The sequence below is a fragment of the Microcebus murinus genome, chromosome 1 (genome assembly GCF_040939455.1).
Source record: "Microcebus murinus isolate Inina chromosome 1, M.murinus_Inina_mat1.0, whole genome shotgun sequence".
NCBI lineage: Eukaryota > Metazoa > Chordata > Mammalia > Primates > Cheirogaleidae > Microcebus > Microcebus murinus.
In genome coordinates this window covers 132,751,361-132,777,897 of record NC_134104.1, presented here as the reverse complement: position 1 = coordinate 132,777,897, position 26,537 = coordinate 132,751,361, and the positions used below count along the sequence as shown (strand labels likewise).

The 26,537-nt window shown below is 41.3% G+C and overlaps 1 protein-coding gene and 1 pseudogene across 17 annotated transcripts in view; one reads left to right on the top strand and one right to left on the bottom strand.

Annotated features, from left to right (window-relative positions):
- Nucleotides 1–26,537, top strand: part of THRB (thyroid hormone receptor beta) — a 359,669-nt gene that overhangs the window by 252,798 nt on the left and 80,334 nt on the right. For all 17 annotated transcript variants that reach the window (XM_076005744.1, XM_076005768.1, XM_076005751.1 and 14 more), the window contains one exon: nt 7,608–7,671. In XM_076005744.1, coding sequence (XP_075861859.1) covers nt 7,650–7,671 — 22 coding nt within the window. In that variant the 5' untranslated portion in view covers nt 7,608–7,649. The remainder of the gene's footprint in view (nt 1–7,607; nt 7,672–26,537) is intronic.
- Nucleotides 20,477–21,249, bottom strand: LOC105860523 (thyroid transcription factor 1-associated protein 26 pseudogene; annotated as a pseudogene).

Genomic DNA, 26,537 nt, shown 5'->3' with positions numbered 1-26,537 from the left:
TCAAGTCTCCTGCCACACCCAGGGAGGAATTCTGACTTTGCCTTCCCTCTAAGAGGTGATCCATTTGGATCAACCCCCTGGCCATGTGACAGGCACAGCCCCTACCACTTTTCCACATCTTTACTTACTAACTCAGAGTCTTATGTGCCTTTTTAACTAGTCCCATCCCATCTAACTCCTCTGCTTTTAAATTTTTTTCTCTTACTAATTTTTTGATAGTAAATTACCAAATATGGTTAGTTTTACACAGTGTAAAAGGTGGGTCACAGTGAAGTCTGATGGGAAAACACTTTGTCTCTGTTCTCTATTTGAGTTCTCAACAAATTCCAATCATCAGAGATTCAATCATTATAAATTCACTTCATTGAGTCCTAGACTTACTATTAAAATGCAAAAGCCTCAGGGAAGGACAAGTGGGGCTGCATTTAGGAACCAATAGAGTTGGGGTCAAGGTCATTTCTGTGTCCAGCCTTCCTCACTCCCCATAACAAGGCTAAATGAACAGGAAAGGTAACCTTGAAAGGGAAGAGAAATTTTCACAAAAGTCTTTTCTTGAAAAAAGAAATTAGCAGAGCAAGAGGAGGAACAATGGTGCCACCTGGGGAGGTGGGTTTTTGTGCTGTCCTCGAGTCTTTAAACCACCTCAGGGAAGTGGAGACCAGATAATAGCCCCAGTTCCCCAACCTTAGGGGTGATGGGAGCTGGCCAGGAGATGATGAGATCTTAATAATAATGGTCATGATGAAGAACTCTCTTGATCCCTTACATTGGTGCCCTACTGTTAAATTTACAAGCATTTTCCAATTCCACTGGTTCTCAGTATAAGCCTGGGAGGACAAGAATTGCTTTCTCTTTACAAAACGATGCTCAGAGAGTTGAGGAATCTGTCCATGATCCCCAAACTACTGAGCTGAGACTCAAGACCATCTGGAATGATGCCCAGTCCAGGAGTCTTTCCTCCATTCCTGGGATTGAACTTGCTCTTTAAACTGTTTCCCAAATGCAGGGTTCAATGTTTTCATGTAAGTCCTGTCCTCTCTTCCTATGAGGGGAAGAGGGAGAGAACGGGAACCCCCACTTTCATGCCTGAGAGAGCCACAGCCTCATGCCCTTGTAGTGTGGTGTGCAGCCCACCTGAGGGGACAGCCATTTGCATATACCCAGCTGTGCTTCCAGATGCCATAGACAGAGCAGTGACGAGGCCAGAGTGGGGACAGAGTGAGTCACAAGGCTCAGCCCCATCCCAGGAACTCCAGCAGAGACCAATGCCCCACAATGCCAAGTAGACCTTGTATAAAACAATTGCCTGCTCCTTAGACACAACTTAATGATACATCCCCAAGCTGTGCCCTACTGTCATGTAACGACTTCTAAAATCCTTCTGTTTAGGAAATCCAGAGCATCCACTGAGTCCTTGTCTAGTAACGTTCACTGGACGCCAGGTGAGAAGGTGGATCTGTCCTTCTCTGATCCCTGTCCTGGCAATCATGGCCTCAGGTCAGAATCTGTAATAACCTAAGACTCAGGCATCTGACCTCTTAAAATGAGCCAAGAGAATTGCTTACGGAGGTTCCCTGCCCACAGCCCCAGCCCAGTCATGGCTACCTTGGGCTACTTCCTCCCGAGAGAGCCAAGGAAAAGAAACTAAGGAAGATGGTCTGGAAAGGCCACAAAACACCCTCGTCAGAGAAGGGTGATGTTGAAATGTGAGGGGAAGCAGTGTTTCAGATTCAGTGTACAGATGGTATAAACAGTGATTCACTCTGGATGGAAAGGTTTCCCAGGGGGTCATTTTTACAGATGTCCCTTCAGTGCTGTAGTTTCTATGGGGCAAAAGGAAACATAAGGGGACAAAGGTGTGCAGTCTGGAGTTCTATACGAAGGAATTAGGGTGTTCTCTCTGGCACTAGTCTAGCCTTGTGACCTTGAATACCAAGACAGGAAAATAGCAATGATCCCACCCAAAGAGGTGCCACCAAAGGGGTCAGCTCCCTCCACAGTCCTCCTGCACTCTGTGGCAGGGCTTTCTTTCTCAAATGGGGTCACTGCCTTAGGGACCTTCCATGGCTCCCAGTTTCCCACAGTCCAAATTCCATAGCAAGCCTTTCAAGCCCACTCACCATCTGGCCTCAAACCACATTTACAGTATCATTCTTGGTCACTTCCTGCCCCCTAATCATATTCCCTGTGCTCTTTTGTTGCTCCCAAGCCAGGCTTTCCATCCCCTGCCTGGAAGAAATCCTGGTTCATTTTTTCAAAGCCAAGTTTAGATGTCACACCACTGGGATCCCTCATACAGGTAGAATTAATCTCCTGTTCCTTGGTGCTCCAAACACATTTTTCATCCCTCTTGCTCAGCTCCTCTGCCCCTGCGTCATAGGCTGGCTTCCTCACCCAAGCCCCACAGGCAGGGGTGGGCTCCAGGGCTAATTTATCATGAATGACCCAGAGCATGCTGGGCTGCTGTTTCATGGGTAAATGGGCAGCTCTAGACCTGACCATTGGGTTCGTGGAATCCTCTTCAGCCTTGCTCCTGAGAAACTTATCTTTCTTCCACCCACAAAGGGATCTGCTTGCGTTTAATAGTTCCTCTCCTCTGTGCTCCCCACCAAAACCAGCTCTCGTGTCTCCTTGCAATTCTATTCACTGGATTATCTTTGCATCAACTCATGTCTTTTCTATTAGATGTTTGCATTTTAATAATGATCAAAGTCGTAGCCAAAGCTTAATGTGATATCTGTGAACGAGTTTTACCTATGAAAGCTGTCTGTGAGCCCCCTGAAAATATATGCCAAATCATTTGCTTGTTTCTAAGGGGTGGGGCCTCCTGTAACTTTCATTACATTCCTTGAGGAGTCCACACCCCCCAATTGTTGAGATCTGCTGAGCTACAGAATGAAACTTCAGAGGAGAATTTGTAGGTAGACCATGGAGCAGGCCTTTAACTTATCCCTAAAGCCATTTTACATATGGCACCTGCTTTATTGCAGTGTAAAGATGCTGATCTTCTCAAGGGGGGCTTGATAAACACCCTGAGAGCAAAAAGCAGCCCCAGGTAAGGAGAGTGTGCTTCTCTGTGCAGCTGCCCCTGATTATGAGACATGCATCTCTTTTAGACCTCAGAGCACAGAAGGGGCTCAGCAGTCTCCAGCTGCATCTCTTCACCCATCCTTGGCCCACTAGACACACCTGAACTCTCTTCCATGTGACAGCTTCTCACATTATTGGAAGACCACTATCTACGTTTCATGTGACTCTTCCCTCTTCTAGATTTCCTTCAATGTTTCCTTGAGATGTGTTTTCCACCATCTGGGACATTCTATGTGAGATGTTTCCCCTAAAATGCAGCAGCCCACATATGGGCCGGCCCTCATGCTACAGGTCTACATCCTATGTTCCCATCCCTGCAGCCCAGTGATGGCCTTTGGTTTAGTAATATCAGCCACCGCTCACAGCTGGTCGCATGGAGCCCAGTGTCTTCAAAGTCCCTGGGCCTATTTCCTAAGTGTTGGTAATAATTTCATTTGCTTTTCAGTTTCAGAGTACTCAGTAACAACTTCCCCCTCATTTGGATTTTTAAAATAAAAATGCATTTTATGTGTCTGAGAGGTGAGTGCTCACTTTCCCACTCTTCCCAGAGGAATGAGCGTTACCCAAGGCACACAGCATTGGGCTAAGAACAGGAGGGACGGGCAGGGAGGGCTCTTCCTGCGTGAAGCTCAGCACCGCTCCCTGGAACATGGCATCTGTGACTTGTATTTTTAGCTGCTATTTCACAGCCAGCTTATAAAAGCGATTGTAAATCCCCGAGGGCAGAGAGTCCCCCTTAACCTGCCTGCATCCACAGTGTCTATCCCAGTGTTAAATGCTCGTTGCATTCATCGCAGTGTCTTGCTATTTCTACCTCCTAAATGTCACTTGAGCCCCTGGCCCTCTCTCCATCTCTGCCGCCACCTGCCGTGACCGCCTAAGCGGCCAGCTTTCCACCCACCAGCCACTGTGAAGCTTTAAAACTCAAATGCCCAGGTTTTCTCTACAAGGCTCATTTCTTGCAGAGTAGTCCCTGGGCCTTCGGAGCGCAAAGATGAGAACAAAAGATTAAATCACAACCTGGGGAGACGCCTATTTAAAAGAAAGGCCTCCACTCAGAAGCCTTCCCAGGTAAGCTCAGATAGAAATGACCTCTCCTTCCCTCGGGCCCCAGTCTACTCTGAAGAGACACGCAAGGTGAAACGTGCGTACGTTTTTGCATTTCTATTTTTGCCATGCTTCTCTACCTCTGTTAGATTGGAAGCCACTTATGGACAGGCTGCAGTGTTGTCTTTGAACAAACCTAGGTCATTGCCTACACAATGAGTAGGTCTCAATCAGAGCCTCTCCACTGACTGACCAAACAAATGACTGACCTGCGTAAAAAGGGCATTTCCACTTGGGTAGCACTTGCCTGGGAGAATCAATGGAATAGCATTTTCCCCGTCCACTGGTGCTGAACTGGTGAAGCTGTTAAAGGACCGTCAAATTTGAAGGGCCCTGGTAGGCAGACCCTCACAGGATCTAACTGAAAACTCTTCCCTACCAGGGAATAAAGGGACCTGTTCTGATGAATGATACACAGACGTGACCCAGCCCTTCCCAGACAGTGTCGTTATCCATCCTTCATTAGCAGAACCACCCCTGTCACCGCATCAACACCTTGACACTTCCTCTTTGCTGACCTACTCCACAAAACCCTTCTCTGTGCTTGTTTCCTTCCTGGAAGGCAAATCAACTCGGCTTGCTTTATTTTTAAGCTTTTTTTGGACTTTTTTTTTTTTCCGTTTGACCCCGTGATCTGCTGGTGAGCCCCAGGCTCCTGCCGTGGCTCTGGAAGGGACCATGTCTGGGTTTCCCCTCCTCAGGACAGAGCACTCTGTTGACACCCATGGTGTGTTATAGGGTGACCAGAAAACGAGGCCCTGGGACACCTGCCTACTCCAGAGGATTGTTAGAAGTTTCCCTGGAATCACATTTAAAACTCTAGAGCTCATTGAAGGAGAATAGTACTAAATACTAAGTAATAACCAATACTAAAGTACTACGGTAATAGTAATATTTGTATACTATTAATGCTACTATAATAGTATTAGTAATATTATTGCTATAATATAATAATACTAAAATACTAGAGCACTAAATCATACTATGGCTGAAGAAAGATAATACTAAACAGAAAAATCAGTACTAAACTTTGTGGTGATGACACCATTCCTAAACTCTTAATAAGATTTTTTTTTTCCTGTTCCTAGATATTTACTGCTTCACACACAATACTTTTCTGTTGTTCAAATGCCTATCCGACTGGGATTTTGAAAATGAAGATATTTTTAAACCAATGGCATAGCAAGAACATACTGGGATTTTGTAGCTTTACCGTTTAGATGATGAAAAGGACACAAAACTATTCTGACATGTTTGTCTTGATGTTGTATTTGAATACAGGTGTTATCAGTCGGGATTCTTTTGGTTGCGAGTGACGGCAACTTGACTCAAACCAGCTCGTGTAAAAAGGGAAATGTGTTGCTCAGGGTGTCCAGGGAAGGGTTGAGCAGCCAAACCCTCGGAGGGCAGAAGGGGACACAGCAGGGCATCGAGAAGAGCTGAAAGCACAGCATTCCCTCTTCACCTCGGGTTCTCTGCCAGGCTGATCTTCTCACCTTCAGATGGGCTTTGTCCAGGTGCTGAAAGACATGGCCTCAAACAGCCTTAGAGTTTTAACTTGTGATCAATTCTGCCCCTAGAGAGTAACTAAATAATATCTCTCCCTCCCTTTATTTTTCTCTCTCCAAGTGTCCTGAATAAGCATCTTATTAGCCCACCTAATAAACCCAGTCTGGCCAGAGGTAGAGCACTGTGGTTGGCCCAGCTTGATCCATGTTCCCCATCCTTTCCAGAACATTCAGGAGCAATATCCTGTGAATATGTGGCAGCTTCTATGGCTTGGGAGGGGCAGTGAATGGCAGCATAGTTCCTAAGAAGAGCAGCAGAGTCAGGAAAGGCACTACTGTGGGTGTGACCTGTGCTTTCACCTTAGGGCACATTGAAACCTGGTCCCTCTCAGTCAAAATGCAGCTGGGCAGATGGAGGAAGATGGGACAGAGGGCTTATCAGCCCTTGAAAAGCTCATCAGTAGTGAGAATGCATTTTCCTAGTAGTTGATGTTCCTCTCCTCTATCAGATGCCAATTCAGGTAGCTTGCACCGTGCCGTATCAGCTTCATTCGTTTTATTTTATTCAGTTGTTCAGCATATGTTGTTGAGTACCTACTCTGTATCTGGTACTCTGCTCAGTGTGGAAGATATAAAAATGGGGAAGTCCCTGCCATAAAGAGGTGACAGTCTACTGGGAAAGTCACCATGTAAACATGAAATTTCCACAGGATGAGACAAGAACTATGGTTGAGGTGTGAATTCATACCTGCAGTGTGAGTGTGGACCCAGCACGAATAGCATGTGTAAACCTGTGTTGTAGACATAACCCACATACTTCCTCTTCTCCAACCAGTTATTTAACATTGAGATGGTCCCTCCCCTGTCCCATGGCTTCATGTGCCTAGTACATTACAGATTGCCCGGCACTTTCACTCATATCATGTTTAAACCTCAGCCTTGTGGAATAAGTAGAGCAAGTATTAGTTTCCTCATGTTACACCAAAGAAATGGAGATTCCAGTGCTTTAAATTGCTTGTCATGGTCCTGCAGCCAGTAAGTGACAGCATTGGCCCTTGAACCCACGCCTTGGGCTTCGGTGCTATTCTTAAGCCAACGTGCTGCCACTACCACTGGACACAGAACCCCCTCCAGGAAAAGAAACCTACTCCCAATCTATCCCCAGCAATATGCTAGAGGACTCTGACCCGGGTTTATCAGCCACCTGTGTCCATCTGTGTCGTCCTTGAGCGTTCTTCCTCGGTCAATGTGCCTCTGGTCACGGACGCCCACCGGGCCTCCCTGCGCAGTCTGAGGGCCAAGTCTTTCTGTTGCTCTTGGATTTCATTGAGGTAGTGGTGAGGAAGAGGAGTTCAGCTCTGACTATGGAAAAGTCATAAATGGGCAGGTGTGAATATGGATTCAGTTCTTGAGAGCAGTGTGTCTAAGACTTTAAATTGCACACAGATCACCCAAGGATCTTGTCCAAATGCAGATTCTGATCAAAGTGGGACCCAAATTTTCTATTTCTAAGAAGCTCTCAGGCAATGCTGAGATTGCTGGTCTACAGACCATACTTTAAGAAACAAAGATCTAGAATAAAGATGCTAATACATCTTAGCCACTCTTGGGGAAAACAGCAAGCCAGTGGGCTGGGAGCTTTCTTAAAAACATGAGATGGAAAAATGTGACCTTGAAAAGAAATATTATTTTTAAAACATATTTATAGAAGGAATCCTGAGATGAAAATTGAGAAGTCTTATAAACTCACACTTATCACATAGCCTGCCTATGCTTCAGTTTTCCTAGTTCTGAGAAGAAAGTAACAAATCTTGCCTCAAGCTAATTAATGTATATGATATTGTTTGGAACAACACATTATGGAAAATGCAGGTTATAATCTGTTGTATTTTTTCTTTGTAGGAGATGTCAGTGAAGAAAAGGATCCAGAATGATTACTAACCTATGACTCCCAACAGTATGACAGGTATCTATGTATTTTTAATTTTCTTTGTGTGTCTTTATTTGTGTTCCACCTGAAGTGAAATTTAAGCTTCCTAAAGACCAATGTGACAGTCTTAGCAGCAGTTATTCCCACACATGAATGTTATTAAGCCCTGTGGCTACGTCCCTGCAAATGTGCTTCTATCTTCTGCAGAATTATGAGAGACATCATCACCAGAAAGATGGAGAGGAAATGATTATTCACAGTGAAAAACTAGCCTTTAACCATCCTAAGATCATCATTGTGTAAAATTAAATATGTGTACTCTTTATAGTCATTTAGATTAAGATAATAAATGGTTCTGCATACTTAGTGACCACAGAATCTATGTATGTTCCTCAAAGTGGGTTGTTTATTTCATTGGGCAATAGAGTCAGAATGGAATATAATTAAATCCCATAAGGTACAAGTGAGCTATAAAACTCTTAGCGAGAGTCTAAGGAGAGACAAAATAACTCCTGGAGGAATATAAGGTTGCAATAGCACAAATTCTTTGTGCAACACATGGCGTGGGGGTTGCACACTCAAAGGGCCCAGGGGCCGGGGCAGATTACAAAACTAGGCAGATGACTGCAAAGGTTGGGTATAAAGAAAAACAAATAAAACTGGAGAACTTGGGTTCTTTCCGAAAGGATGCTATTCCCCAACGTAGGCAATCACTGACAAGAAAGAATGTAATTCCGTGTGTTCAGAAATTTTGAATTTTCGAGGGAAATCCAGATTTTAAATGAAATATCCCAATTTTTAAATGTTAGCAATTAACTTACAAAAAAATATCAAAGACTCATGGGCCAGTCAAAATATGTCTGCTGACCGGAATCAGTTCATAAGCTGTTGGTTTGTGACCTTGGCTATACATCTTCCAGCCTAGCGCCAAGACCAAGACTATCCTTTGGGTTACCATGGCAGCAGGGCAGGTCCCCATCGATCTCTGTGTGTCGTGGATGCAGCCTGACCTTTGATAATCTGTTCCTGTCTCCTCCCCACACTATGATGAATTAAATGTTCAGGACGTTTCCTCCAAGAACCCATTCTCCAGTATACCTGAGAGACTGAAGCAACTGAAATTGCCCCCTCAGCCTTCTGAAAGTTTGGAAGCCTCTCAATGACCATAAACATTATCTCTCCCGGCATCATTGCCCAGCCTCTCTTCCTACCACGCTCAAGTTCCTGGTGTAGCAAACAGACAGAGTGTCTGGGCAAACTGGAATGATTCACACCTGTAAGATGTGAGGGCTTCAGAATCACATCTCATCTTCTCTTCAGCGTATTTCACATTAACAGGCACCAAAATGCACCCACTGCTATTTCCGTTCTGCTGCCAACTAGGCCGAATTTTCCTCCTCTTTCATCTCACACCTTCTGTGTCATAGACAGGCTCATTCAACCTTAGCTACAGGCTCCAAGATTTTGCTGGAAGCAGTGGGATCTCAGTGGAAGGACTGATGGCCTGTACGTCTTTGCAGGCACGTGCAGGTGTGAGCACGCGGACATCAGGCAACAGGTGTCCACACTGCAAAACCCAGGTCTCCCTCTTCAATAAAGGGCAGTGTGAGATCAGGTGCTACGCAAGAGTGGCTCTATACACCATGATAATGTGCCCACCTGAAAAAGCTCCCCAAAAGCTCTAGACTCAAAGAACATACCTTGAGACATATGAAAATGGCACAGCTCAGTGTAAAAATGAGTAATAAAATGGTCTTTGCTTGCCATGGGGATTAGTTCTAGATAGAGCATCCAAGGCCCCTCTGGATCAAGTGCCAGCATTTTTTTTTTATTATTTTGAAGAGCCAATGAATAGATATTTCTGGCTTTGCAGCCCACATTATGTCTGTCGCAACTACTCAATTCTGCTGTTGTAGCATGAAAAGCCACAGGCTATGTGTAAACACATGGGCTTGGCTGTGTTTTGGTAAAACTCTACTTACAAGACAGGCAGCAGGTCAGCGTTGGCCAACAGCCTGTAGTTTGTGGACCCTCATTCTGAGTCCAGGTGGTCCAAGAAGTTGTCTTCTAGCTGTATCCCATCCTATTGTTGGCAGAACACCCAAGGCTGAGTCAGCTTGAAGGCTGAGCTAGGAATCTAGGCTCACAAGCTACTCTACCCACCCATCTAGCAGAAGCTCAGATGCTTGCCTCGCAGGCTGAACTAGAACCCCAAAGGCCTCCAAGTTAAGGAGGGAGTTTTCACTTCCAGCATTTGCTTCATAGTAGAGAAACTAATCGTAGTTCTACTTTCAAAAGAAACCTTCTTCATACACTTATGTTCAGTATATGTTAATGGGCTTAGATGAGAAAATCATTACTTTAGGCACCCTTGTTTGTGTGTAAAATAAAACAATGTCCCTTTCTCTCTCTTTCTCTCTCTCTCTCTCTCTCTCTCTCTCTCTCTCTCTCTCTCTCTCTCTCTCTCTCCCCCCTCTCTTTGGCTATGGGCTTGGGCTCAGTAGCACAATAGGGCACTTATAGTTAACAATAATTATTGTCAAAATAACTAGACAAGAGTGGAATTGGGATGTTCCTAACACAAAGAAATGATAAATGCTTGAAGTAATGGATGTCCTAGTTACCTTGATTTCTATCATTACTCATTGTATGCTTGTATCAAAATTTCATGTTTCTCATAAATATGTACAACTAGTATTTATCCATAAATTTTTTAAAAAAACATCAAAATGAAGAGCATAATAAAGTTGTAAGCCATCAGAACTAAGAGTTTGCTCTAGGAGCATAATTTAAAGAACAAATAAACACATTTTCTCTTTGGAAAACATAGTAGGTAATATCACTGTTATGCAATACAGGAAATCAATTAACCTTTGTGAAAAGAAAATTATTTTTTAAATGAGCAGGAGTTGAGAACATTGAATCTATTTTCCTAAAACGAAGCAGGCCAGCATTTCAGATAAAGGAAGTATGTTTTTGTAGGCTCTTTCAGCTACAATGCTTATTAAATTTATGTATTTTTCACTAACACAAATGAAAAATTATTTATTTTCTGGAGTTAATATCAGTTACAATGGAGTCAGATCTTGCCAAAATTTTCTCATTTCTTTACCCCACCTAATTTGAAATTAGGACTGTATGATATCACTCATTGAGATATCTGATTCTTAAAGAGGAAAGTAAAAAAAGTGCCATAATACCATATTTTATTAATCTGCAATTAAGTACCATTTCCTAGGTAATCTGAAGGAAATTGTGTTGACATTTATGACATCATAATGAGCTCTATTTTGAATAAAACCATAATTCACGGCATAGGGAAATTTGTTCTAAGATATGAATACCTAAGTTTTAAATACCAAAGTTAGAGGCTTTCACCCTTGGCTGAACAGGAAACTAAGATCTCAAATTAACTGTCCCAGAAGAGACAGAAACAAAAATCTGTTATGTTTGCACTGAACCTAGTTTTAGAAAGTTAGGATATGGCAAAAAGTTAGCAAAGTATTTGATGTTTTCGTTGAAACTGGGCCCCCAGTAATTTTAAGACACACTATTATGAATCCTTTAATGTGAATAATATATTCCTCATTCATTTATCTAACTTGGATTTCTTCTTTGTGACTCGCCTGTTCATTTCACTACTGCATTTAGTGTTTGTCTTTTTCTTTAGCAAGGCATTATTAGGTGTATCCTTGGTACCAGGGAAGGGATGCTTGCAAGTATACACAAGAGCTTTCAGTTGTTACCCCAATGTTTTCAGCCATGTGATCTTTGCACTGTTTCTTGTTTGCTTGTTTTGGGAAGGGCTCATTTGTTAAACAAAATTAAGAATGACATCAGTTTTTTTAAAAATTTACATTTCCCTGTTACTCCTGAGGTTTAGTATTTTTTACATGTTTATTGGCCACTTGCATTACTTCACCTGCAATTTGCTTTTTCATATTTATTGCTCATTTGCCCATTATGATCTTTGTCTTTTTCTTATTATTTGTAGAACCTGTTTATATGTTAAGGATATTAACTAATCAAGTCACTTAATCTCTGCAGATCTTGGATTCCTTACCTATTAAATGAGAAAGTGAGACTAGTTCATCCCTAGTTTCCCTTTCACTTTTAAAATTAGATTATCTATACTTCAATTTTAAATATTTATAAATTGCATTTTCATAAAGTGACACATACATATTAATGGTTGGGTATAAAGTAAAAGCAAACTGGAGCAATGTCTTCAGTGTTTTGACACTATCCTGCTAAGAAAGTTTTTCAAAGTCAAACAAAACGCCTACGTATGGAAAACTCAGTATTTTATTGTAAAGCCCATGTCATTTTTCAAAGGCAGACCTTGAGGTGTTCCTTAGGCTTTTCAACTGCTTCTTCATGGCCATTTCATTTCTTCAGAAATAAAATCACAGCGTTGCATATATCCTGTAACCTATGTAGAATAGCTTTTCATGGTGTCAGAAGGTTATTAATAGCAAAATAACGACACCACTCAAAGACGACTAATGTTAACATTGTACGTGTTGTCAACATTTCCCATTGTCAACAAACACTCTTCCTCAAAAGGATTTTGTTCTTGGCTACTTAGTCATCCATCATATGGTGACAAAGCCCCGATTGTAAGTCTAGTAACACAACATTATTATAAATAACATATGATGAATATGCATTTATTAAATATGCATCAATATGTTGAATATATAATAAACTGCCTTGTACATAATTTTGCACCTCTCTAATTATTTCCTCAGGATAAATTCTGCTAAATAAAAGGAAATGCTGGATCAAAGGGACCGAAAGTCTTTAAAAACTTCTTCTGTTGCCAAATTGTAACCAGATTATTGGACTCACTGAGACACCCACCAGCAATGCGGCCTCCATTTAACCATATACCCTCTAAATGTACAGTTTTGGGGCAGTTAGTCTACTTGTTTTTGAGGAGGCAATTTATTAGACAAAATTTTATCACACCTTTTCAAAATTTTACATTTTTCTTATTGATAATGAATTTGACTACACACATACACTGATTGGCCACTTAAACTTCACATTTTGTAGCTTACCTATTTGTTATACTTTGCTATTGTGGCGTTTGTCTTTTTCTTGTGATTTAGATATTAAGTAATTAATTCATTGTCTATCATAAATATTACAAGTATTTTCCCCAATTTAGAATATGTGTTTTCTTTTTGTATATGGTAATATTTGACCTTTTTAAAAACTTCTTATTTTGAAATAATTTTATACCTACAGAAAATTTGCAATATTTATATAAAGAATTCCCAAAGTCTTCAAATGTTAACATTTTATCACACTTGCTTTAATCTTTTCTCTCTCTCTTCCTATTTGTATCTAACTTTTATTTTGAACCATTTACAAATAAATTTTAAACTTGATGCTGTGGCATTTTCAGACATACAAAAACTTTTAGCTTATATATAGTAAGTTCTATTAAGGTGTCATTTTATGATTTATTTCTTTGTTGTCCAGCTTAGAAATGCCTTCTGCTGAGTGCTGAGGGAAAGAGATTGATGGACTCTTTAGGATGGGTTAGCACTTTTATTAGCACTTTTATTTATTTCAACTTGAAGTTCTCTCTCTCTCTCTTTTTTTTTTTTTTGGAGGCAGAGTCTTACTCTATTGCCCTGGCTAAAGTACCATGGTATCAGCCTAGCTCATAGCAACCTCAAACTCCTGAGGTCAAGCGATCCTTCTGCCTCAGCCTCCCAAGTAGCTGGGACTACTGGCATGTGCCACCATGCCCGGCTAATTTTTTCTATTTTTGGTAGAAACAGGGTCTCACTCTTGCTCAGGCTGCTCTCAAACTTCTGAGCTCAAACAGTCATCCCGCCTTGGCCTCCCAGAGTGCTAGGATTACAGTGTATTTCTCTTTAATCAAATCCAGGAATGACTTGGTTAAGATTGAAGATTTTCTCAACAACACTGTCTCATACTTACCCTTTTGCACCAACCATCCACCCAAAGTACGCTTGGCCTGGCCTTTGGGGAAGCGAGGACAAACCCTCACAGTGGTGGGCACCCTTCTGTCCCTTCTCCCAACATCAGGACTGCAGAAGAGGGAACAGAAGCCAAGGGAGACCAGCAGCCAGGGTGCTAACACAGCCCTGTGCTTCCCTTCCCACCTTGCTCCAGAGCAGAGGCTTTAGATTGGCGTATTCACTCCTGGCATAATTATTCTGAAGGGGAAGCTGGAAGCTTGCTTCACTTTCTTCTGAATTCCTTTTTCCCCAGAGGTGACCAAAAATAAAATGCGGCCTTGGATTCCATAGAGCCGTCTATACACGTTACAAAGGTTGCCGTGAATAGTTTAGCAGAAAGAAAAATACTGACTTGCACAAAGAGCTAGCTCCGCTGTTCCTTGAACCCCAATTACAAAAGAGAACGTTGATTTTATTTTCTGCGTATTTAACCACACAATGCAACGGGAGCCTTTTTGCTACCTCCGCCCCCACTCCTGTGCATGTTGTCACTTCTAAAAGAAATAAAAATCTCACTGCAAGTAGGCTAGAAAGGAAACAGCAGTCTCCCCCAAAATGCCTTGAGGGCAGAAGGGAAGCTATGGCACACACATCACACAAAAAGTCTCTAAATTCATCCTCAGACATCTCGCCCACAAATCCACTTTTCACAGTAACTGCTGAAACCTCATGTCCTCTTCTCCCTCTCTCCCTAGAGGCCAAAAACCTCACCTCGGGTGTGCCCTGAACACACGGTCTCCCCTCCCTGCCCCAGTCAGGATCTAGATCCTTCTTCCCCTCCCTCTTCTCCCCTACTGCCACCTGGTGGCCCCACCTGTTGTCTCCTTTCAAGATCCTGTGCCTCTTCTCTCCACCTCCCCTGCTTACATCTTCTTCTAAAACCCCACTCAGCAAAATAAACAGAGCATCTTTGGGAACGCACTCACCTTGGAAAACAAAGGTGGGCAAAACCATAAATGTTTAATAATTTTACATGTTGTCCCTGTCACACACGAATTGATAGGAGAGAGTGAAAGTCACTCCATGGCATCCCTCTAGCCTGGGGACGAGAGGACACAGGCACCTCAGCTCCAGATTTTCTCCAGTTCCCACCATGACAAGGGGAAAATCAAGAAACCACAAAAAAGAGAGTTTCTCTGGAGCTAGCATATCACCCTTTTCTTTAAAACAAAAGTAAATCCTTCCTTTTTCCTCAGAAAACATAAGGGACGGTGACCCTTCATATAACACGACTGGACTTTGCCCTATAGTCCACCTAAAGAAGGACTGGCCCTCCTGGACTCTGTCTCTGTCCTTCTCCTGTCCTTCCTCTGTAACTTCCTGAACTTCCTCTGGAAGAGAAACTTCCCACATACAGAACAGTAGGCGCTTTCTGAAAAACACCAAATTAATGAAAATCCCACCAAATCTAGTCAAATTAACAAAAACTTTCCCTCAAGTCTCCTGGGGGACCCTTAGACAATTATTTCTAGAACAACTTCAGTTTCCAAATTTGAGCTGCAGCCAGGTGATCAGGAAGTTGGAAGTGTCAAAAGGACAAGGCTTTATAGAGAGTGAAATATGGAAGCAGAAAAGTGAAGAAAAATATTTATTTGTTCCTCAGCAATTCCTATATTCTTCCTAGAGGCAGCTTTTACAATGTTTGCTTCTTCTCCTACCCTGACACCTTGCCCCATGGTCCCTACGCCCACCCCACCTCCACCGTCACTGCTATAACCACCATCGTCGTCATCACACCACCTCCCCTGCAGTCACTGCTCCCCACGTCATCATGACCATCATCACCATTCTGACAAACTCATCTCAACCTCCTTCAAGCCAGCTGTAACCAAGGATTGCCCGGCACACCTTTCCTTGGCCTCAGTCACAAGTGACAACCGTGACCTAACAGAACGGGTTACATCTTCCTCTCTATTCTCCCAGTCGTCACCGAAGTCCACAGCAGTTGCACACATGTAGGTGCTGGGTCTTTTAAAAATAAATTGAAAATAATTTTCCGAACAAAAATTTAGTTCATAATGAATATATGGTGTTATTTTGCTTACAATGAGCCAAGAGTTATTTTTATATGGCACCACCACCTGCCGCCATTGCCAACTGAAAAGTCCCAGGCTCTTGCTTTATCCATCTTTGCTTTTCTTTCAAGTCTAGGCTAGGATGACATTTCTACTCTGGAATTTGGCTGTGTTGTAAAAAGGAAAGTAGTGTGGAAATGCCAGCTCCCTGAGCCTGCAGAGTGCAGACACATTCTTGTCTTGGCGCTGGAATGGAACTGAGGCGTTTTATCTAAGGCTCAGACTTTACACATTGGCAAGCTAAAGCCAGCATGAGGAAGTGACTTGCCCAAGGTCACTACAGCAGACTGTGGAGTATTTGGACCATCAGTTCCCAAAGCTTAGGAAACTGTGGGTTAAATGACTTCAAATATGATTATGTTGTTTTTCTGTTTTTTTGTTTTTGTCCTTAACTGAAGTTCTTAGTCTTTATCATGCTAATGTGCATACTGAATCTCTAAAGAAGGTGTATTAAGCGATTTCCCCTTATCTTTTACTTTACTTTTTTTTTTTTACTTCACTAAAAGTAAACCAAGAACAAATTAATAAATTCTCGCCAAATTCAGTCAGATTAGCAAAAACCTTCCCTCAAAACTCCTAGGGACTCTCAGGCAATTGCTCCCAGAACAACTTCAGTTTCCAAATTTGCAGCCAGATGAGCAGGAAGTTGATTCTCCTCTTTTGTAGGGGACCTAACCTTGTCCTACTCAAACTTGTCCTGCCCATTAGAATCACCCTGGGAGCTTTGTAAAATCCTGATGCCCTTGCCCTCCCAGAGCAGTTAAATCAGAATCCCTAGGTGGGGACCCAAGACTCAGTATTCTTTTAAAACTCTCCAGGTAACTGTAGAGTACAACACAGTTTGAGTGCCAGGATCTGGGCACAGTGGTTCTCAGCCCTGCCTGCCACTGCAGTCACCTGGGGACCCAACCAAAAATACCAATGTCTGTGCCCCTCCCTAGAGACTCCAATCACGTAGGGCTAGGGTGGCACCCCCAGCTCCTCAAGTGATTCCAATGTACGTCCAGTGTTGAGAAAAGAGCTGTTGATCTCAAACCTGGTGGTAAGTGTCAGAATCACTGGGAAATTTAGTTAAAATAAGAAAAGCTCTAGCCTACCATCTTACCTAATCATGACAAATGCCCTTCTTGTGCCTAATTAGCTCTCTGGGTGATTTCTGATACACACAGAAGTTGGAGAATCACTTATATAGAGGGGTTTTTCCTCCCATTGGACATATTTTGGAAAGTATTAGTTGAGACATCTAAGTACTTACAAAAAGACATCTAAAATATTGCCCTCTAATTTAGGCCTAACCTGGCCAAGCTGGAAAATTGAAAAGTAATTAATGAGGCTTTATTTCCACTGACTATATGGGTGATGTGATTACTTTTGCCCATGAATGACAGACCCACAGGTCCTGAGACCCCGCATTTAGCCACTGGACACCTTCCCTGGTCTAAATGGCCCATCAGAGCAGCAACCTCTCCAGTGCAAGTGATCAAAAAGCCCTTTGGGACTGCACTCCAAGGCCAGTATTTTTCATTGAAGAAATGGAGCAGTCATGAGGAAACTTGTTTCTCTGCCCCACGGTGATTTTATAGGCATCCAGCTTAGAATGCTATTCTTCTCTAATGGGGACTTTTTAGAGATGTGGTGCTTTGGGTTGTAGGAGGATGGATTTTTTTTTTTATTTATTCATTTTTTTTTTAAATGATTCAATTTTAAAAAAAATAATATTTGTACTCTTTTTGAGACAGAGTCTCGCTTTGTTGCCCAGGCTAGAGTGAGTGCCATGGCATCAGCCTAGCTCACAGCAACCTCAAACTCCTGGGCTCGAGTGATCCTTCTGCCTCAGCCTCCCGGGTAGCTGGGACTACAGGCATGCGCCACCATGCCCGGCTAATTTTTTATATATATATCAGTTGGCCAATTAATTTCTTTCTATTTATAGTAGAGACGGGGTCTCGCTCTTGCTCAGGCTGGTTTTGAACTCCTGACCTTGAGCAATCCGCCCGCCTCGGCCTCCCAAGAGCTAGGATTACAGGCGTGAGCCACAGCGCCCGGCCGTATTTATTCATTTTTAATTTTTTTTTAAATAAATTGATTTCCATTTGGGGGCCTCAAGAGAAGGTAGCTCTCTGGTGAGCAGTCCCCACAGAGTTCTGGTTCTCAGCCAGGACTACATGTTTGAATCACTTGGGGCTCTTTTATAACTCCCAATGCTGAAAATGCTGAGCTTTTCTCAAAGAATAGTGGTGAGAATGTACGATTTATACAAATCGTTTAACACAGTCTGGAGCACTGGGGCACAACACAGACTAGCCATGATGAGGGAGCACCTGGTATACACTAGGGTATTCACTAAATGTTAATTTAGTTGTACGAAAACAGCCAATAGAATTACTGTAATTCAATGGAAAAAACAGATGTAAATAAGTGTATTTTCTTTAGAAGCAGGTAAGCTTAAATTTTTATAGTTTTGCTTAGCCCATTCCCATAATTCATGTTTTCTCTTCAGTGTCAGTTCAAATTGAGCACCCTAGTTAGGATTTCCTTAAAGAATTTTCTGTACAGGTTAAGGACTTTTTTTTCTGAAAAATAAGATAGACAAGAAATGCCTTTGTTATTCTTTATTATTTTATGGAAAGATATGTTTAATGAAGTAGTAATCTAAACATAAGATTTGAAACAAACAATTCATGTAAAAGGAAGTAGATAATTTTTCAGTCTTTTCCTTTCTGCAATCCTAGATAAAATAAGCATCTTAAAACATTTGCTGGTATTATTTTTTACTTCATTTTTTTTATGTCAAAATATTAAGGGGGTATAAATATTTTTGTTACATGGATACCTTTTATAAGGCGTAAGTCAGGGCTTTTACTGTGCCCATCACCAATATAGTGTTCATTGTACCCGATAGGTAGGTTTTTACCCCTCCCCTTATCCCCTCTTTCCCCCTTCTTGATTTCCAATGATCTTTAGATTTCTTTGTGCCCATCATTTAGCTCCAGATTATCAGAGAGTACATGTGGTGTTTGTTTTTCGATTCCTGAGACACTTCACTTAAGATAATCGTCTCCAATTCCATCCAAGTTGCTACAAAAGACATTATTTCTTTCTTTTTTATGGCTGAGTAGTACTCCATGGTATATATATGCTACATTTTCTTAATCCATTCATGAATTGATGGCTACTTACACTGATTCCATATCTTGGTGATTGTGAATTGTGCTGCAATAAACATTCAAGTGCAGGTGTCTTTTTGATTAAATGACTTCTCCTCTGAGTAGATACCCAGAAGTGATACCCAATGTTGATTCTACCATTCCGTGAGCATGATATGTTTTTCAATTTGTCTGTGTCATATGCAATTTCTTTCATCAGTGTTTCATAGTTCTTCTTGTAAAGATCTTTCACCTCCTGGTTAAGTATATTCCTAAGTATTTTATTTTCTTTATAGCTATTGTGAATGATATTGAGTCTTAGATTTGACTCTCAGCTTCACTGTTAGTAGTATATAGGAATGCTACTGATTTGTGTACATTGATTTTGTAACTTTGCTGAATTTATTTATCAATTCTAGGAGTCTTTAGGATTTTCTAGATAAAAGATCATATTGTCAGCAAAAAGATATAGTTTGACCTCCTCTTTCCCAGTTTGGACACCCTCTATTTATTTCTTTTGACTGATTGCTATGGCTAGGACTTCCGGTACCATGTTGAATAGAAGTGGTGATAGTGGGCATGCTTATCTTGTTCCAGTTCTTAGTGGGAATGCTTTCAACTTTTCCCCATTCAGTAGGATGTTGGCTGTGGGTTTGTCATATAAGTCTTTTATAATTTTGAAGTATGTTCCTTCTACGCTTAGTTTTTTTAGTGTTTTTATCATGAAAGGGTGCTGCTGAATTTTATCAAATGCTTTTTCTGCATCTGTTGAGATGATTATATGGTCTTTGTTTTTGCTTCTGTTTATGTGAATCATATTAATCAGATTAATTGATTTGCATATGTTGAACCATCCTTGCATCCCTGGGATGAAACCCACTTCAGGGACTTATCTATTTCCTCTAAATTTTCTAGTTTATGTGTGTAGATATTTTCATAGTATTCACAGATGGTATTTTGTATTTCTGTGGCATCAGCTATAATATCTCTGTTTCATTTCAGATTGAGCTTATCTGGGTCCTTTCTCTTCTATTTCTGGATAATCTAGATAGAAGTCTATCAATTTTGTTTATCTTTTCAAAGAACCAACTTTTTGGTTCATTCATCCTTGTATTTGTTTTTTTTGGCTTCCATTTCATTTAGTTCTGCTCTGAGATTTGTTATTTCTTTTCTTCTGCCAGCTTTGGGTTTGATTTTCTCTTTTGTTTCTAGTTCCTTGAGATGTGAAATTAGGTTGTAAATTTGTGATGTTTCTGTCTTTTTCATATAAGCATTTAGGGCGAATTTTCCCCTTAGGACTGCTTTTACTATATCTCATAGATTTTTTTTAAAACATTTTATTTCATACAAATTTCATATGGTACAAAAGTATTACATGCTTGAGCCTGTCTCCCAAATAGAAGGTTCTTTCAGTTCTTCAGGCCAACCTTCCTTCTGAGGCAAATAAATAAGAAACATGTAATATTATGCAGAGCATATATAGAAAAGTTTCCTTTACAAGAACAAAAAATACACATATATATATATATATATATATATATTTAGTACAGTTTAGCAATCCAGTTTATGTTGACAAATTAAGTTCATTGTTAGGAGTTACTCATTACACATACAAAACAACTCAACAAACAACAGATATTTTAACCTGTAAGGAAAAAATATTCAATTTAATTTTTTTCTTGTATTTTTGAAGAAGATATTCCATCTGCAAACTCAAGTTTGGTCGGTCCCTTTTAGGCTTTTTGCTCAATATTTTGAAAACTTCCATTTTGTTCTTTTTGTAGTGCCTTTGAGCTTCTTTCTCTCTTGTTTTCTTCCCTCAAATTCTTGTTTCTTAGCACCATGTTTAGCTTGTATCTGTTCATATTCTTCTTGTGTTTTTTGATTTGATGTTTTCTTCCTATTTTTCTTTGGAATATTAAAGGATCTTACTGTCTTGCTACATTGTTTTTCTGGCTGAGGCTGGTCAAAGCTACGCTGATCTTCAGATGGAGTCTGGTCAATACTACACTGTTCTTCATACAAAGGCTGATCAACTTGCTCTTTTAACAAAGGCTGGTCAACTATTCTTAGTTGCTTCCTGAGTCTTTCCTCTTCAACTAAATAGACATGTTTCAGATGATCTAGGTATCAATCTTTGAATTGGGATTCCTGTGATGTTTGGGCCTTCTTTTTCCTCCATAGCAATTTCTTGTAATTTTGCTGAATCTTCAGTTTTCTATGAAACGCAGAGCCTTGTCCCTCGCAAATGTTCCCCACAAAGGCTTGTGAATAGTTAGGCTGCCATATCCCCTGTTTCACATTCTTATTCCTGAATCTGACTGAAGATCTCCCTCTGCCACCTGTCTCCCAAACCCATTTCCACTGCCTCTGTGCCGGCCTCACAGGTACCATTTCCACAGACCTGTATCCCATAGATTTTGATAGCTTGTATAGCCTTTGTCATTTGGTACAAAGAATCTTTTGATTACCATCTTAATTTCATTATTGACCCAGGGATCATTCAGCATTGACATCCTGTATCTTCTCAGATCACAGTGGAATAAAACTAGAAACCAATTCCAAGAGAAACACTCAAATCTATTACTTCATTTTTTAATACACGTCAGTTCCTATGCTAGTCAAAGCAAAGAGACCATACTACACCGTGTTTTCATTGATGCTTAGCACTCCCCAGGATGTACGACTTAGCATGATATTATCACATCATGTGAAAAGTGGTAGCAGAAAGTAGAAGGGGATACACAGCTTCCTGCTGCTGCCAATAAGAAAATTTGAAAAAGCACTGGTTTTCCATAATTAGGTTTCGTTTTACTTGCACAGTGTCAAATTGTAGTTCCCAACCTTTTTCTGCCAAGGCCCTCTTGTTATTTTCCCCTGACACACACCTCCCCTGAATTCTGTGCTTTCAGACATCTTACTTGCCAAACTGAATTTATGAAGCAATAGAATTCATTGACCTGTTTTTAGTAATTGAAGACATATTTAATTACTAATCTGATATTTTTGGTGAGCAGGATAAAATGACCAATGTTCCCACACTACACAGATATAATATATAGAAACATTTCTAAATGTTTTTAAAAAACCAGAGGGATAAAATTTTTCATATTATTGTATGATTTCCTTTGGGCCTTTTCAAACTTCTGAAATTGGTCATAGTTTTCCCCCAATACTGCTTTTATGGACTTCATGTTAAGAGCCATTTGATTAAAAAAATTCCAAGTATTCTTATACTCCAACTTTCTCAACACTAAGTAGGAATTATTCTTCTATATTATTTAGTAAAATAGAACTATAAATGAAGCCATCAGAATACCAATTACCACTGCCATTACCTTTAATCAAAAAAATCTTTCAGTATTATTATAAAATCATTCTTCAAAGATTAAGTCTATATAAATGAATATAAAAAACTATTATACTCAGAAATGCATAATGAAAATATTCATGAGAATTTCAATCATTTGATACCATGCTCCAAATTAGATCAAGAAATTATTGAAATAAATCAGAACATGAGTAAATTCTTTGGGTTTTTCAACAGAAAATTCTAATACAATTTAACTCTTTTGAGCATCTAAGATATTAGGCATATAAACACAACTGAGAAATAGTTCTTACCTTTGAGGAACTCACAAGACATCTTAGTTTCTGAACACATTGGTACATATTTTTTAATATCTGGGAAAATTTATAGAAGTTTAGAATTGGAAGGAATCTTAGAGACCATCCAACACCCTAAAATTACAGGTGGAGAAACTAAGCTCATAAACTTAAAGTAATGCACTATAGCCCTGCAGCAATGCACCAGACAGAAGTTTTGTTTGTTTGCATAGATGATCCTTCACACCTCTGGTTAAATTTATAAAATGTTGAATGATATAAAAGACACCCAAGCTATCTGGAACCAAAAAGTGTCTATTAGTAAAATAATGCTCTCTTCTGTAATAGGTGAACCCCAAAAACTCAGTGACTTCATACAACAGGACTTCATTTCTAACTCATAATAAGTCCAGTGACACATGTTCTTGTATGGCAGTTGACACTTATCAATGTTATTTAGGGACCCAGGCTCTCTCCTTCTTACATGCACATCTCCCTCTGGGACCTCAGAGTTTTCTTCATTCGACAGGAGGGGAGAGACAGAAAATGAAACAAGATGCATGGAAGGTGTTTTACAGGCCAGGCCTGGAAGTGGGGCCCACTCCTTTTACTTATTCTATTGGCTAGAAACCAGTCCCGTGACCATGTCTCACTGCAAGGGAGGCTGGGAAATGCCATCTATCTGTGTGCCCAGGAAATAGGAAGTGCACAGATTTTGATGGTGAGCCCATGTCATAAAGGACTGTACAACTGCATAATGACATTATGAAGGTGAGTTCAGGAAGGACTTGGTCTTTATATGGAAGTCATCTGTTCATTTTAAAACTGTCCATTCCAGTCCTCTGACCATCCTCCAGTCAATATCAGCATCTCTAGACCGGGCTAGGTTAGTCTATTTTGCCCACCTTTTCTAGCTTCTAGAGCTGGCATGGTGTAGTGAAAAGAACACTGACTTTGGAGTCTTTAGAGTCAAGTGTCCTTGGGTTCAAATCCCCAGTTTGCCACTTTTTAACCTTGTGATTTGGAGCAAGTTTCTTAAGCTTTCAGAGTCTCCATTTATTAATTGTAAAATGGGGGCAAAAAGCATCCTAGAGTTGTGGTGAGAATGTAATTACATCATTCAGTAAACATTTATTGAGTGCCTCCTATGTGTTAAGTCCTGTGGTACACTCTGGGGAAGTAACAGAGATTGAAAAAAAAAGGCAAAGAGCCTAGATCAATAAAGGATGTGTGTACAGTCATTATCACGAGCAGGCACTCAATAAATGTTAGGGCTCTTGCGTTTTGGCCGTCTGCAGCTAGGCTATGAAGACAGATTTATCCCTAGAAATCCAGACAGAATAAACGAGTGAATAATGATGTATCTGTGAGATGAACAGGTCAAGTGGAAAATGTTTCAAAATGTTTCAATTGTTCCTGTTGGAAACTAAATTGACAGGGTGAGAACGTTTATTTATGTCTATGAAGCATGTTTAATTTGCAAGGGCTTAAAACATAATGATTTGAGCTGCAAACAAATACTTGTTCAGTCCCAACAAGAGTAAACAAAGAAACATCAAAGCAGAGAGAGCCCTTTCAAGGCTGGTGGCCTTTCCATGACTACACCTCCTTTACAAATCGGAGGAGGAGAGACTTCAGAGATGGTGAGTGGCTTCCTGAGGGCCAAGAGAGCGGTGAGGCTGCAGCAGCCCCTCCTGCTTGCTGACAGGTCAGGAAGAGCCTACAAAGCCCCCCAAGAGAAAGAAGATATTAATAACAAGACGGCTCCACCCAGCCATCTTGGCCTCAGTCTTCTGGCTTCAGAGACCCGCCTGGGGAAACCCTCACCTCCAGCCCTCCTTACTTCCTTCTTGTCTCCCAGCTCTTGTTTTATTGCATCCTATGACTTCCAAGTGGAACAGAGGACCTTCCTATTTGTTTTGTTTGATAGTCTGCCTATTTTTTTTTTTATTTTCTTGCTGCATTCTTTCCATGAAGCTCTGTTTTATTTCTCTTGATTCCCCTTTTATCTTTTTTATCTTAAATGTAGAATAGGATGGGGGAGAAAAGGAACAAATAATGAGTACGATATGTCTTCAACCCAGGAAAGTGTGAACCATCTTGACTCCAGCTCCACCCGCCCGTGTCTATGCCCTGGCCCATAGCTGTGTGGCTGACACTTTGGTGTAACATGGTTAAGGGGCACAGGCCAGCAGTCAAATGCCTGGCGTGGCTTAGTGTGGCTCTACCTCTTCAGCTGTGACCTTGGGCAAGTTGCTTTCCCTTTCTTAATATTCAGTTTCTTCATTTGTAAAGTGGAGATGATCAGTATGTATGTCAATATTAGTGTGAGGGTCAAAAGAAACAAAGGAATGTGCTTAGTGCCATGGCTGGAATGCAGTGAGCCTCACACAGTAAAATAATAGATCCAATCATCTTGCTCCTTCACCACCACCACGATATCTGCAGGCCAAAGCCACCACCCTTGCCAGAAAAGCTTATGAGAACAAGGGCTGCTGTCTTGTTCTCTTGCTTCACAGTTAGAGGATAAGTTTGATAACACCTCGTTAATCAAATGCCCTCCAGCTTTACTGATCAACCCATTCCTCAGTCTAGGAAGTAAAGAGTCACAAGTCTGACTCAGAAATGGCTCTTCCAGTCCCACTTTCCAGGCCTGATCCTTTGAGAATTACCCATTGATTATAAACATTGCTTTAGGATGTTTGTGCAGAAGACGCTCCTGAAAGTGCCTGACTAAAGCTTCCGGGATCGCATGCTGCTGGCCTGCCTCCACAGGACCTCTGATTATACTGTTCCCTCCTCTCCAGACAAGGATTTCTAAGGATCCTTCTGTGATTCTTATCCAGCCCCTTCTCTTAGGAGAACTCAGGAAATATTGTCCAGGGCTGGGATTAGCCGAATCTCTGTTTTCAAGCAGGGGCAGTTGTATCCATGGTAAGTTCCTTCTGCTTTCAAAGTAGACAGGGCACAACATGCTCAATTGATGGAGACCTGGGTACGATTCGGATTTCCAAGATTGAGAATGTGCTTTGCTTCCTGACCCTGTCAAGCCCCAGCCTTTCACAAGAATTTTCCATGTGCCACAAATCAGTTGAAGAAAGGCCTTGGATCTCCATCTGCAGTGGCTGAGAGGACAAAACCTACATTGGCTGGATGGAGTATGGGGCTCATAGACTTGTAACAGCTTGGCCCACTCCAGTGATAACTTCACCAAACACACTTCCTAATCAGGTTTCTCTCTCTCTCTCCCTCCTCTCTCTCTCTGGAAACTCTTGCCATCTAAGGGTCTGGTCTATTTGTCACCCTTATAGTTTTTCCCTACTATTCTGGCTGCTATTATTCACGTCATACCACACTGCCACAGTTGCTCACCCTATCTTATAGAATGCCATCGTTTGCCACCCGCCAGGGGCACCCTGGTTTAGAACATCTACCAGTTACCTTAGCAGAAAGAATCATCTGAATATTTCAGCCCAATATTATTTGATCTCAAATAGGATCTGCTGCCTTAGTCCTGATGACAAATTAGATACGAAAGACAGGGACTGCTAGCCCTGGAAACTGGGAGGTCCCTTTGCTGGATGAGAGCTCTCTGCCTTCACCTAGTCTCACCCCACACTGTGTCTCGGCTCTCCCTGCATTACATGGGAGGCTGCTGATGGAACATCGATTGCATTGATAGTCAGCACATTTGCAGGGGGTCAAGGCTTGGTTTTGTTGTGTAACTGTTCAAGAGGCTTGAGTCTGCAGACCACAAGCCTCAGGCCGTGGACCAGTACTGGTCCGCAGCCTGTTAGGAACCGGGTTGCACAGCAGGGCGAGCAACAGTGGGCGAGCAAAGCTTCATCTGTGTTTACAGCTGCTCCCCATCACTCACATCACCACGTAAGCTCGACCTCCTGTTAGATCAGCAGTGCCTTCAGATTCTCATAGGAGAATGGACCCTACTGTAAACTGCGTATGCAAGGGATCTAGGTTTCATCTCCTTATGAGAATCTAATGCCTGATGATCTGGGGTGGAGCTGAGGTGGTGATGCTAGTGCTGGGGAGCGGCTGCAAATACAGATTATCATTAG